This window comes from Tarenaya hassleriana, unplaced genomic scaffold, assembly GCF_000463585.1.
Source record: "Tarenaya hassleriana unplaced genomic scaffold, ASM46358v1 Cleome4, whole genome shotgun sequence".
In the NCBI taxonomy this organism is placed as follows: domain Eukaryota; kingdom Viridiplantae; phylum Streptophyta; class Magnoliopsida; order Brassicales; family Cleomaceae; genus Tarenaya; species Tarenaya hassleriana.
The window spans coordinates 1,878,197-1,892,950 of NW_010966881.1; the positions used below are offsets into that span (position 1 = coordinate 1,878,197).

A 14,754-nucleotide genomic window follows, 5' to 3' on the forward strand; every position below is an offset into this window, starting at 1 on the left:
TTAATTATAATTATTTTTATTGTAATATATATGCATTAGTAATGATATATATATATATTGTAGTTATGTGTATATATGTTTTATTAATTATAAATAATTTTATTTTTAATATATATATATATATATATTTGTATATATATATATGTGAATTTGTATGCATATATTAATTTAAATACATGTAGATGAATATTTGGATATTTAATAATATTTTTGAATGCTGAGTCAGCAGTTTTTTGCTGAGTCAGCAGTTTTTTTGGCTGACTCAGCAGTTTTTTGCTGACTCAGCAGTCGCATTTGTTTGATTTGGAAAAGATTTAAAAGTTTGGATATTTATGTGGGAGTTTTGAAAAGTTCAGGTATTTATATGATAATTTTATAGTTCGGATATTTATTTAGGATTTTTGTAAAAGTTCGGGTATTTTTATGCGATTACCCCTAATAATAATGAAAGGAATCCACAAATAATATAGCAACAACTTCGTAACAAATCTTAAGTTGGAGATGAAATCGTAATTCCATTCATAAAAGCTGTTCCCGACCTGAAATAAATATGAATGTCGGTATAAAACATCCCATTACTTAAAAAAACTTCATAGTAATAATAATAATAAAAAACGAGTTTTGAAAAAAATGAGGGTTTGGGTGGGGGGACGTTGACTGTAACGATTACGTAATTGGAATTAAACACCTACTCCCATTCTCACCAACCACTAAAATTGTCCTCAGCCACCAGCTGCCACCACCACTCTCCCAATGACCATAAGATCTAACTCCATGAAATAAAATTGAAAATTTCATATGATATTATATATATAAATTTTCTATTTAGTTCGAGTGCTTTCGGGATTAGTTTGAACCTCGACATACAACATCCGATTAGAAAAAAACACTAATAAAGGATTAATGTTTAATTATATGTATATTAGAAAGAGTTATGGCCACCGCTTGGGAGATTTTCTCTCTTTTGCGACTCAAACCAAATCCACGCTTTTCAATCTCCACCGCTCAATCTCCTCCTTCATCCAACGGTCCTCTTTAACTCTCAACCAACCCTCTCTTTTGGAAATAAATAAATAAAAAATAAATGTTTTTTTCTTGAGAGTTTTTTTTGGGTATGAATACGATTTTTTTCCTTGAGAGTTTTTTTTTTTTGGGTATGAATATGATTTTTTTCCTTAGAGTTTATGTTGAAATTCAGACTCTCTTGTGCTTACCTACCAACATGCACTCACGCGCCCCCCGACGCTTATATAAACCACTCTTCTCCTTCCTCTCCTCCTCCAGGAACAAATTTCCAATTCCCTTCACCAAATTGTTCCCAAATCTCCTTCTCCACCAAACCCTAGCTAGATCTCGACATCTCTCGCTCTCTCTCATCAGCTTCGAATTTAGCATCAATGGAGGTCATCGCATCGCAGATCAACGGGCGCGAGGAGAACAATGTCTACGCCATCAACGGTGGAGGGCTCGAGAAGCTTTGCGAATCTCCGACGGCGGATCCGTTGAACTGGGGAGTGGCGGCGGAGCAGATGAAGGGGAGCCATCTTGATGAGGTGAAGAGGATGGTGGAGGAGCACCGGAGGCCGGTTGTGAGGCTCGGCGGCGAGACACTGACGATCGGTCAGGTCGCGGCGATCGCTTCCGCCGTGGACGGCGTGAAGGTTGAGCTGTCGGAGGCGGCGAGGGCCGGGGTGAAGGCGAGTAGCGACTGGGTGATGGAGAGCATGAACAAAGGTACCGACAGTTATGGTGTCACTACTGGATTCGGGGCTACTTCTCACCGAAGGACCAAAAATGGCGTCGCACTCCAGAAGGAGCTCATCAGGTATACATTCAACAATTCTAACCTCAACTGATTGATTTTTTTCTTCTTCTGAAAGTATCGTCGACAAAATCTGTAGATTCAGTTGAGTACTAATCACGGAAATTAAAAATTCGTGGGAAATTATTTTGGTAGAAAATGGATTTGAATCTGAATTTGGTATGAATTTTGTTTTTACCCAAGAGATAACACACTTTACCATTTATTTTATGAAAAAATATTACATGATATACATTTTATTTTATACAAATTATACATTTTATATGTTATTTTATTAAAAATTGTTTTTGTTGAGTATAATTCTTCATAAACTCGCCGGGACGTGAAATTTATTAGGTTCATTGTCAATACGTTGCATGGAAACAAAACCTCATTTAATTTTAATTAATCACTAATTAATCTGAATCCTACGTGTCCGTACAGATTCTTGAACGCCGGAATATTCGGTAGCGCGACGGAGAAAAGCCACACACTCCCTCAGTCCACCACGAGAGCCGCCATGCTCGTACGGATCAACACTCTCCTTCAAGGATACTCCGGAATCCGATTCGAGATCCTCGAAGCCATAACCAGTCTCCTCAACCACAACATCGCTCCTTGTCTCCCTCTTCGCGGCACCATCACGGCCTCCGGCGATCTCGTCCCTCTCTCCTACATCGCCGGACTCCTCACCGGCCGTCCAAATTCAAAGGCCACCGGTCCCAACGGTGAAACCCTAACCGCCGAGGAGGCCTTCAGATCCGCTGGAATCACCTCTGGTTTCTTTGATCTCCAACCGAAGGAAGGTCTGGCGCTCGTCAATGGCACCGCCGTTGGATCTGGCTTGGCGTCGATGGTGTTGTTCGATGCGAATGTTCTCGCCGTTTTATCGGAGGTTTTGTCGGCGATCTTCGCTGAGGTGATGACCGGAAAACCTGAATTCACCGATCATCTGACTCACAAGCTGAAGCATCACCCTGGCCAGATCGAAGCGGCGGCGATCATGGAACACATCCTCGATGGGAGCTCGTACATGAAACTTGCTCAGAAGATTCACGAGATGGATCCATTACAGAAGCCGAAACAAGACCGTTACGCTCTCCGTACATCTCCACAGTGGCTCGGCCCTCAGATCGAAGTGATTCGTCATGCGACGAAATCGATCGAGCGCGAGATCAACTCTGTCAACGACAACCCCTTAATCGACGTCTCCAGGAACAAGGCGCTTCACGGAGGGAACTTCCAGGGAACACCAATCGGAGTTTCCATGGACAACACTCGTCTCGCCATCGCTGCAATCGGGAAACTCATGTTCGCTCAATTCTCCGAGCTCGTCAATGATTTCTACAACAACGGGCTCCCTTCCAATCTGACAGCGGGAAGAAACCCTAGCCTGGATTACGGATTCAAAGGAGCTGAAATCGCCATGGCTTCCTACTGCTCCGAGCTTCAATACCTCGCGAACCCCGTCACCAGCCATGTTCAATCCGCAGAGCAACACAACCAAGACGTGAACTCCCTCGGATTGATCTCATCTCGCAAAACCGCGGAATCTGTGGAGATTCTAAAGCTCATGTCAACAACATTCCTCGTCGCCTTGTGCCAAGCTGTGGATTTAAGGCACTTGGAAGAGAATCTGAAACAAACCGTGAAGAACACGGTTTCACAAGTAGCCAAGAAAGTGCTAACCACCGGAATCAATGGGGAACTCCACCCATCTCGCTTCTGCGAGAAGGATTTACTCAAGGTCGTGGACCGAGAACACGTCTTCACCTATGCAGACGACCCTTGCAGTGCGACATACCCTCTAATCCAGAAACTGAGACAAACCCTGGTGGACCACGCATTGTCCAACGGTGAAAACGAGAAGAACGTGTTGACATCGATCTTCCACAAGATCGGAGCTTTCGAGGAGGAGATCAAGATGGTGTTACCGAAAGAAGTGGACGCCGTTAGAGCAGCCTACGAGAAGGGGACGATGACAATACCGAACAGGATCAAGGAATGCAGATCTTATCCCTTGTACCGATTCGTGAGGGAAGAGTTAGGGACGGAGTTGCTCACGGGAGAGAAAGTCCGGTCACCGGGAGAGGAATTCGATAAGGTTTTCACGGCCATGTGCCAAGGGAAGATCATTGATCCTATGTTGGAGTGTCTCAACCAGTGGAACGGAGCTCCTATTCCTATATGTTAGGAACACAAAATTTTATGGGTTTTTTTTTGTTTATATATATGTATGTGATGAAATTGAATAACGGTTATGATATGTATCATTTAAATTTATGTGTAACATATTGTAAGTCTCTATAGTAAGAAACTTTTCCCCATGTTAAATCTGAAGATTTTTTATATTTGTATCTGGACACTTTATACTATAACTCAATCTTAAGAAAAATTGTGTTCCTGTGTTTAAGAGATTAGATTATGTTTTACAATAATATTTGAAACTTTTACAATAATATTTGTGTTTCAAAATAAGTGATTTTTGAGATTTTTCATATAATTTTTAATGTTTTTTTTTTCAAATTTATCATGAATTAATAATATTTAAATGTTCTATATATTTAGAAATATCAATTTTTTATTTAATAAATAAAGATATTTTAGATAAATCATTATTTTTTAATTTATGTGTTTAAATATTAAACAACATCTAAAATAAAACGGAGAGAGTATTAGTTTAGTAAGACACGAAAATTCTATTTTCGAGTATTTAATATCAAATATTATTAATGTCTATGAATTCATTAATAACAAAAATCAGATTTTTGAAAACAAATATCAGACGAAAATTAACTAAAAAGCAATACAAAGTTTAAAATAAATTGACTCAACCCGTGACTCGTCAAAATTGGTTTCTGAGTTCACTAACTCGTATAAACTAACACTCGTTTGATCCATTTTTAAACAGACTGAAAAAAAAAATTAAAAACGCAGAATGTAAATGCAAAATAGGGGAGAAAAAATGAAAGGCCTAATTTTGAAAGCCCAGAAGAGAGGTCCATACGAACTAAAGTTTCTCAATTTGAGCGCGTGCAGTGCAATCGCTAATCGCCTCCTTTCCCATCGCTCTTCAACCGACGACAGTCAAACCACAATCCTCGAAGAATCCGCCATGAACGATCACGACCACCGTAGCCGTTACGATGCAAGGCTGACCCGCCTCCGCACGACGACGGAGATCCTCCGCCAAACTACGTCGTCCTTCACCTCCCACCGTCTCACCTTCTTCTTCCTCACCTTCCTCCTCTTCTCCTTCCGCTCCCTCGTCGACCATTGCTCCCTCCTCCTCACCTCCTTCATCGACCGCGACCCTGCCCTCCACTCCCTCCTCACGCGCCTCTCTCTCCACCATTCTCCCCACGCGTCCTCCACGCGCCTCCGCCGTCCCCCTTTTCTCCACCTCACTCGTATCGGCACCCTCGAAGACGACTTCTTCTCCACCGACGACGACCGCCGATACCTCCACGGCTTCCCGGTCAATGGCACCTCCGTATTTCTCTCCGGGTTCGAGGGTATTTCTGGGTTTTCTCACCCCATTGCCGACAACGGCCTCTTCATCCCTCAGATCGTCCGACCGGGCGTCGTTTTCCGCCAGTCGTCTTCGGTGGACGATCATGGCGGCGAGAAGGAGATGAAGTACGATGAATCTGAGCGCGATCGCGACAATAACGAAGAGTATCGCGGCGAGAAGAACGAGAAGGAATTCGAGAGTATTGTTGACCTGAGGCTGCTTATTAGAGGGTTGGAGCTGGGTCGCCGAGACGCCGTTGCTCTGTTCTTCCTGGTGAGTTTCCTCTCTGCTGCTTATGGATGGGTGATTCTAGGGTTCACGACCGTATACTCGTTGATCGTAGCGATTGTTTTTGTCACTGTGATCAATGACTTCATTGGGAGGTTCTCTTCGTTCTTCCGGGTTGTCTGGACTGGTTCAAGATTAGGGTTTAAGAGAGTTACAGGGTTCATTTTGATGAGATGGACAGTGAGAGATGCGTTGACACAGCTTCTGGGCTTGTGGTATTTTGGAGAAATCGAGAATCAGTACTCGTTTTTCAGGCTCGTTGTGAGACTGAAGTTGATGCCTTTCACCGTTATGCCCCCATGGATTCGAGGTTTTGAGAAGGAGATATCTGGTTTCCTGTTCGCTTGGTTCCTACTTGATGCGATCATCGGTTTGGTATTAGCTGTCGATGCTTATGTTGCCATTGTAGATTCGAGGAGAAGGGGAAGGGAGATAGTGAAGGAAGGTCTGTATTTGATATCCCTCTTGTTGAATCAAGCAGTGCAGCTAAAGTGTCTAGAAGCCATACTCTGTGGGTCTTTTTTCAGATGGGTTCTGATTCGAGCTGTTGGGAGAGGCTTTGCTGCTTTTTTCCAGTCGGCCATGGAGGTTTACTTCACGGTGGCTTGGTTAGTGTTCTACTTAGCAGCTAGGAGTAAAGATGCCCGTATGGCAGGTAGAAGATTTGGGAGAAGAGAATTGGAAGGCTTGATCAATGGTTTGAGATGATATTCATCGTGTCGTAGGATGAGTTTTTGGCTTCAAAGGATTAGGTTTTCATGCATTGCTAGAACAATTGTGTATATGTTGCTGCAGTTATTGACATAAAAAAGACAATTGAGCAACCTGTCTTTTGATGTTGCGAACAGATCAGACCTTTTGATGTGCTTCTCCACATCAAAATGTACTTAGCTTTGCCCCTTTTTGTTCAAACATTTTGATCCTTTTATGTGAAGTTCTCATTTGAAGTAATTGGCTATGCAGTCTGTGATAGATCATAACCGGGTATTAGTCACTCAGTGGTTATATTATGGGTTTTTAGACCCTCATATTCAAGCCCTTAGCTTTAGCAATATTAATGTTCATAACCTTTCATTAGTTCCATTTCCCATTTCCTTTTGGCTTGCCAATCGTGATTACTGTCAATTATTCAAGTAACAGAAGTACTGACAAAACCAGTTGCCTTACATATCAATTCCAGTTCTTGATGATGTAGCGTCTTAGCTGTTGGCGTTTACAATCATATGATCTGTGGCCTGTTGTTTTCATTCTGGTGATGATAGGGTGAAGCCATGCTCATTGAATACAGAGCCTTAGAAGTTTCTATAGACAAAGCCCTGGAAGTTGTTGCGATATTTTGTTGCAGTTCTAACAACAGCTGTGTCAGACATGGGTTTCAAGTCATTGCTCTTAGCATTTGAGGCACCTCTTGTCAGAAGTTTCGCTTTCAAGATCTCCGGTTTGTTCGTTGTCCTAATGTGTGAAAAATTAGATATTTTACTACCTGCCATCTAAGTCATTCCAAGCTTTAATCTCTCATATTCAGTGGCTAGCTGTGAAGTCTTTTTTTACCTTACTCTTTGTATGCAGGAGAAACTGTGATGGAGTAGAATCTAATCACATTTAAACAATACTTATGATACAAAATTTTTTTACTTTAGTTTACAGCATTATGTAAGCATTAACATCCTCTAGGGAACTTAGAGATGGATGAATCAATAGAATTTCTTAACATTCCCTGTTTAAGAAACCTTTTTTCCTACAGGCACATGCAGATCCTCTGATGCTGAGGAGCACCAGCGCAACGGACAACGTCGAGGAATGTGTTTTCATCACATGGAATCCATAGTTTGGAGTTGGTAGTGAAGTTGTAAACATCCTGAGCTTGATCCAGCAATGCCACAAAGAGCGGGTGTTTAAGCAAGCTGATCTTTATCACGAACCTCTTGTAATTCTCGCCCACATACACAACCAAATGACCCTTTGGCACGTCCTTCGGTATCATCTCGGTTTCCTTCTTGAATGGCCAACACATCCTCTCGCAGCAACTCTCGCAGGACGTACAAGGTATCACGACTTTGCCCTTCATCATTTTCAACTTGTTTTCGCATGCTTTTATAAACTTGGTCTTCATTTTTGAGTCGGAGGAAGGTTAAGAATAGTTTTGCAATGAAAGAATAAGATATCTGTGGATGGAAGTACAAATAGTGCAGGACAAGTGTATATATAGGCTCGGAAATACATGAATATTCAAGTTCCGTAGAGATCATTAAATGTTTGGAGATGAGTTATGGCCGAAGGGGCTGAGATGGGCATTTTTAAATGAATATATATGAACAAATTAAGTTTCTTTTGCTCACCCGTGCGGTTCTGTTATTTTCCACATAGAGTTGCATCTTGATACGAAACTGTACGAACATGCACCTGCATGATTACAAGTGCAATAAAAAAGAATACTTTTTTTTTTTGCTACAAGTTCTCAAAGTCATCGGTTCTCTATCAGTTGAAGCAGTGAAGTTCATGAAGGTTAAGACCCCACATGAAGAGCAAAGATAAGATATGAAGCAGAGGCATGGGTCTCAATCTTCTTCGGTCTAAGGTGTGATCTCCGTTTATGATTTACGTATGGATATTCTAAAATATGCTTTTGATTTGATCTGTAGAAAAGCTTGTCCCTCCAAAGCTTTATCCTTTCTCGGTTCCAGTTATGATTTTATGACTTTTTACCATTGTGATCTGTGCTCGTATGCCTCTTATTGTCCTGTGGATTATTACAACCTCAAATCATGGACGGGCAAGCATGTAATATCCTGCAGCAACGGCCATCGCGAGCCAAATAAGCATCTGATTGCTTCTTAACCATATTAATCGCGGCTGTAAGACGTGGCTATTACTCCACAATGGTTGAATATTAGAAGTGGGTTTAACCCATTTTTACAACCTGCCCTCAAAAGCTACCTTTTAGAGGTGTGTCTTTTTGCTGTGGGCTTGTGAGATTTGGTATAGGGTTAGTATTACAGAAGAGATGATCTTGCTTCTGAGGGTGAGTAGTGTATTTAGAGTCGTGGGCCACAGTGAGTTACATTTAGGGTATAGAAACAATATGGTTCACAAGATTCAGATGGGAGATGGTGAAGCCCTTTTTGTAGTTATTTGTCATTCTTCACTTGCAGCAGCAGAGGGAGGGTTTCACTGAAAAATGAACTGTCATTGTTATATGATGGGGACACAGATAAATGGATCATTAGGGTTCATCCCCCAAGGACACAGAAATGTGTATATGTCTGTGTTTCATCATCAATGTAAGTTGGGGGAAAAAAAAAACCGAGTGAGAGATGCTCATTGTTACACATCATCACCACAAGTCGGCTTATATTTCTTTGCAGATTGCACCATTCTCTTACATTTGCTGTCTCTTTCTCTTACAAAGCAAGCGCGCACACACACATCACCAGGCTTGAAGCTTTTGTGTCATGTCTTCCTTTTGTCAGATAAGACTGATATTTTTGCCATTCTGAATTAGGCTGTATCTCTCTGCCTCTATTTATTGAGGCCATGTGGAGTTTCTGATGTTACCTGTCTCCCTTCCTCCCCTCTCCTTTTTGTGAATTTTTTTTTAACTTTTTACTGTTTGATGGTAGAGTACATATAAAGAGTGTATATATATATATATATATATTGTTTCCTTCATTGAACACAAGTCTTTGTTTATGTAACGGCGTATCTTCCTTGGTTAGATCCACATCAAACGTCACAAGTCACAACCAATGACAAACTTTCTTAATCTAACCTACGTTAAAAGGTCCTCCTAAAATTTCATTGTATTTGTAGTAAAATTAGAGATGATCATTTAGATTTTAAAGAATTGCATCTATTCGATTTTATATTGAATTTTAATCTGCTTTTATTTTCATGTCTATTTATTTGAATATGTATTTATTAAACTGATATTTTATTTTCTAAAAATGATTTTTATTTATTTTCGTATATTTTTATGTTTTTAATTCATATTTTATTTGGTTTGATTAAATCTATCTTTTATTAAAATAATATTTATTTTTAAAAAATTGTTTTCCTATATATTTTTCAGATATATTTTTTATTTAACTAATATTTTATTCATTTGATTTAATAATAACTCAATTATTTTTTACTCAAATTGAAATACGAGGTATGCTATTAATTGGTTTCAGTTAGATGCGACGTTTTAAAATAACTTCGAAACAAAATATCTAATTATTATAAAAGAACGTATAAATATCAAATATTAATGAAGACAATAATTAAATTTATTTGGATATAACAAAATTTGACTTTTCGTCGAATTGAAAAAAGATAAGCCCACAAGTCCAACCTCTATTATACGGTGTGAATTTATGAGTTTACCTCCCGAGTTCATTTGTCGTCGACTCGTTTTTAAACGAGTTGAGTTATCATTTTTAAACTCGTTTGGAAACGAATTGAATCAGCTCGCGGTAAGTAGTCAATAAACTGGACGAGTCACGAACTAATTCGTTAGTTGAAGTAATTTTTTTTTATAAAAGTTATATATTTTTATATTCTTATTAATTTTTTTTATATTTTTTATAAAAAAAAATATTTAATTCATTTTTATTGGATACGTGCATAACCTCTTTTATAACTTATGATATTTTAATATTTAAAATTTAATTAAAATATCATTTATTTTATATATATTTTCATTATACAAATAAAAATATTATATTTTTTGTTTTATGAACCGACTCGTGAAACATACGATCCAAATCGAGACGAGATTTTTTTAGTTCGTTCAAAACCGAATCAATCTGTGAACTAAACTCGTGCCGAGTGGAGTTGACTCGTTCGACATCCTATTTTGTTGTCATTGCTCAATGATTTGATTAGACCTTCCCATGTGTCCTCCACAGCTCTTAGCTGGCTTTCTTTCTTTTTTTCTTTTTTTTTTCAAAATTTTTATTATATTCTTATCCAAATTTAATATAAAAAATTCTATAAATTATTATAAGTTAATGGCAAACGGGTAACTTCATATTGTGATTTCCGGGTGGGCAATTCAGAAAACGGTTCGGATTCCGGACGGGAATGAATCGATTCGGTTCTTTCGGTTTTACAAAAATAGGTACTAATCGGTTTTTATATTGTATTCGGTTCGGCTCAGTTTTGGTATCGGTTCGGTTCGGTTCCGGATTTTATTAAAAAAAGGATAGATTATCTTTAAAAATATTTGGTTTTTCGGGATTAAGTTCGGTTCGATTCCAGAAAAATTCAATTCTCTAAAAATGGTACCGTTTGAGAATTAAAAACGGTTTCGGATCGAAAAAAATACCGTTTTTTTGGTTTGGTTCGGTTGGGTTCGGAAGAACCGAACCGAAAGGTCCAGCCCTACATGTATCTATATAAATCTGAAATATAAAGTGACATATGATGTATACAATGGTAAAGAGGGTACTAAAAACATTAAATCATTAAAGCTTTTGGGTTATAATTTGTTTTTTTCTTCCACTGTATTTGATATGGAAATAATACATAAAAGACCAATGTCAACGTTGGTTTTATAACATATTATATTATATTATGCTAAAAAAGAAGTATTTTATTTTCATGGACACAATAAATAAACAACTGTTTTTATAAGAAAAAAATAAATCTAATTGAGATTTTGATAGAATACTCTCATGCAACATTAACACTCTGTGGTCCATGCTTCTTCATGGGAAGCAATTATTACTGGTTTTATAATTTCATATCGCTTTTATCTTGATTTTTTACTTTTTTTTATTTATAAGAATCGTTTCACCCTTTTAATTCACGCCCTAGATAATTTTTATAATTCGTTAAATACCAATTTCTAATTTTCTTGTCAAGGGTAAAGAGAAAAAAATGCATATGATTTGTCGAGAACATGTACGTACACTCTCACAAAAAAAAAATGTACATACACATACATATTGTACGACACTCGAGTACGCGTAAAGAGATGACGTGGCATAACAAGGAGCGTGTGGGTCACGCTCCTGAAGAACTGGGCCTAAACTTAGAAGACGAAATTTTATTTAATTGGGCTGGACCCAACAATGTGTACGTCTTGGCCTAATTTATTAATTTTGTGGGCCCATTTGTTCGACAAATTGCTTAAAAAACAAATTTGTTGGATTTTTGTAACTATTTGGTGACATGACATTTAATCAAACCGATCAAGTCCAAGTGAAATAAAAGTGAATCTAATTCGAATTAAAAATGTTTTTTTTAATCAATTGGTTTCAATTTCTCCGAAACCGATTGTATGGAATCTGAACTTTAAACGAAAATTTATTCATAAAAAAAATAATTTGAACAAAAAGGAAACTAAAACCAAATCTAATGTTTTTATTTTGTAACTAAAAACACGCGACTTCGACCCACTTAATCTTCTAAATCTAGAATCAGTTTTTAGTCACGCAATTAATTGTATCTCATCCTACCTCCTGATATCAGGACTTTGAAGTGATTTTTCAACCAGTGGACAACTAACTAGTGGGTTTTTCTTTTGTAATGTTTGTTCAAAATCAAATAATACCAACGTAGGCTACAATTTCAGCATTTTAATCAGACAAATTCAGATTAGAAAAGCAAAAGTATATTATAAAATTTAATTGACGCGGAGCGGCGGAGGTCTGCACATTCAGTGAAGAAATTAGAACGTAGTGCGTGCGTGCATGCATGCATGCACGGGTGTGTCGGAGAAGACGAAGGCCGAGTCACCTCAAAGCATATGTTGTCGTTTTAGGTCTAATTTCTTCCGTCTTGTTTTTAGTAGTGCACGAGTTGAAGGCTCAGTTTCAGGTGGCCAACGAAATCCGATCAAAAAGCGTAGTCTCCAGCTCGGTCGAAGGGTTTCGGTTCGGTTTAACGAGAACCGGACAATTGCTTCTGATTTCCGTCAGAACGGAGCAAACCAACCGTTTGAGGGTGAAATGGACCCTGGACTAGGGCGCAACTCGAGTGAGCTCCGTGAAACTCGATATTTTTCGAGGGTGAATCGGCCGCAACTCGTACGAGTTTCAGTGAGTCGGTGAAAAGAGACTGGGTGGGCGAACCGAATTGATTTTAATGAATTATTTATTTTATTTTTATAACAGAAATATTTATAAACATAGAACCTTTCCTAGAATAATAGGATTTTTTTATAAGCAACTCCAACATAATCCTAACATGTTCTAAAACAACTCAAGCAATCCAAACATGAATTTTGTCGTAATCTTTGTGAGAGTTTCTTCTTCATGGTGTTGACGACTAAGTAAATGATCTATCTTCCATGGGATGTATACATTTCAGATCATGTTTGATTCTGCGGCCTAGCTCTTCACCTCTGTAAGGCCTTAACGTGTGTTCTGATTCTAACCGATCCATTCTCGAGAGATTAAGCAACCAAAATTGTTGCATGAAGGATGATCCGTCCATGGCGTACTCGCCTTGCGGAACTGCGGTAGAAAATGATCAATGCTCTTCTTCCCCGAACGTCGAAAAACCGACCAGCGACACACTCTATATATCTTCTGTTCTTCCCCCAACCTCGACTCCGAGTTTGACATTGGAAACCAAACAGATCGATGGGCTCTGTCCTGTCCTGTCCTGCCTTCACTTGCAGCATATCGCAGCACTTGATAATCTTCCTTTAGGCTTTTCGCTAGTTTGCATATTGTACTTAAAAAAACTTAATGTGAAATTTGAGATATCGGTTCCGGTTCGGTTATTTTGGTTATAGAAAAACTATAACATTTGATTTTTATATAAACTTCGGTGATTCAATTTCGATAAAAAATTTATTTTTTAAAAAAAAATTGTCGGGTTTTTCGATTATTTTTTTTATTAGATTCGATTTCGGTTTTTCGGATTTAAAAAAATCATAACCGTTCGATTTTGATATCGGATTTGGTTTGGATACGAATATTTCTTATTCGATTTGATTCGGCTTGATTATTCGGTTAATAACCGAAATGACCACCCCTAGATCAAACCAAGCGATGTTACAGTTTTCGATCAATCGATCGAGAGAAAACAAATACAAAACGATCAAAACATCCAAAACGAGCGAAACAGAACACAACTAAAAAAACAAACGTTAAAAGATGAAAAAAAAAACAGACAAACATATCAATGGAAGGTTTTTGTTGCAATCCCAAGTTGATGTAGTACACTCGTCGGCGATGACGTGGCCACCGTCGATGATCTCAGCGCCTCCGCCAATGGGCCCCCCATCTGGTGGTGGTGGTGGGTCCCGTCCCACCGGCTCTGATGCTCCCTACCATTATTACCGTTACCGTTAGTTTCTTCTCCGTTGCCCGTGGAGAGTTTCAAGGAGACGTCAGAGGGGTTGTTCCCGGGCATCGAGATGGACAGACACGTGGCCGAGCTCATGGTGCTCGATGATGTGGCATCGCCGCCGCCGCCACCACTGCCACGTGGCCAGTCGTCGAAGAAGCTCCTAAGGATGTGACCACTGTCCGATGTGTTGTCGCCGAAACCACTGTGAGAATATTCATATGGTCTCTTGTTGTTGTTCAATGTCTTAGTGTCCGTACAGCTGCAAGTCCAAAACAAATATCTAAAATGAGTTACACGATCCATTGAAGAAGAAGAAAATAAAAACAACAAAGAAGAAGAGAAGTAGAGTTTGAAATGTCACATAAGGATCAATAACAAAGAGAGATGATATAACTATAACCACATTTAAATATTTTGTACAATATGTTTTTTAGTATAATAATATTGGAGACTTTTGTTACTATTCAAGTTTTAGGGTTTGGTAGAAACCCTAATTGCATAATATAAATTAAGAAAAATAAACTAAAAAGGAAATATAAAAAAACAAGGAAATTCTAATATCATGTAAACTTTATTTCGGCAACAAAGATATGAGACATGGAATGGGACACATCAACTTTCACTAAGGACCCTACCATTCAGACATAATATCATATCGCTCTCACTTTGATTGAAAAGTCTCACACAAAGGAAATGTAGATTCCATCAAATCCAATTTTATCTTTAAAAAAACACACAGAAGAAATAAATAAATTAATTAATAATCATTCCAGAAATGATAAATTCCTTTGTCACCCAATTGCCAACATCACCCCATCTTCATAACATTAAATCACAATGGAGGGACTCCCCCCCCCCCCCCAAC

The 14,754-nt window shown here is 38.5% G+C and overlaps 4 protein-coding genes across 6 annotated transcripts in view; 2 read left to right on the top strand and 2 right to left on the bottom strand.

Moving 5' to 3' along the window:
- The first annotated feature begins 1,267 nt into the window (after positions 1-1,267).
- LOC104823458 (phenylalanine ammonia-lyase 1-like) lies at positions 1,268-4,152 on the top strand. The gene is made up of 2 exons (XM_010555029.2): positions 1,268-1,825; positions 2,246-4,152. Exons 1-2 carry the CDS (start codon positions 1,398-1,400, stop codon positions 3,993-3,995), a joined length of 2,178 nt encoding a protein of 725 aa, XP_010553331.1. The 5' UTR covers positions 1,268-1,397; the 3' UTR covers positions 3,996-4,152.
- A 575-nt stretch (positions 4,153-4,727) lies between these two features.
- Positions 4,728-7,439, top strand: LOC104823460. Of its 3 annotated transcripts, none has more exons than XM_010555032.1 (3): positions 4,730-6,211; positions 6,866-7,041; positions 7,348-7,439. In XM_010555032.1, exons 1-2 carry the CDS (start codon positions 4,746-4,748, stop codon positions 6,897-6,899), a joined length of 1,500 nt encoding a protein of 499 aa, XP_010553334.1. In that variant the 5' UTR covers positions 4,730-4,745; the 3' UTR covers positions 6,900-7,041; positions 7,348-7,439. The 3 variants fall into 3 exon arrangements, with proteins under 3 accessions (XP_010553335.1, XP_010553334.1, XP_010553333.1); XM_010555031.2 differs by having other exon boundaries at positions 4,733-6,486; XM_010555033.1 differs by lacking the exons at positions 6,866-7,041; positions 7,348-7,439 and having other exon boundaries at positions 4,728-6,048; positions 6,131-6,211.
- On the bottom strand, positions 7,342-8,052 carry LOC104823459 (indole-3-acetic acid-induced protein ARG7-like). Its single transcript, XM_010555030.2, has one exon. The coding sequence runs from the start codon at positions 7,714-7,716 to the stop codon at positions 7,342-7,344; it is 375 nt and encodes a 124-aa protein (XP_010553332.1). The 5' UTR covers positions 7,717-8,052.
- Positions 8,053-13,541: 5,489 nt separating this feature from the next.
- Positions 13,542-14,754, bottom strand: part of LOC104823461 (growth-regulating factor 3) — a 3,308-nt gene continuing 2,095 nt past the window's right edge. Inside the window, exon 4 of the mRNA XM_010555034.2 lies at positions 13,542-14,148. Within this exon, the coding sequence (XP_010553336.1) occupies positions 13,719-14,148 (430 nt within the window). The 3' untranslated portion in view covers positions 13,542-13,718. The remainder of the gene's footprint in view (positions 14,149-14,754) is intronic.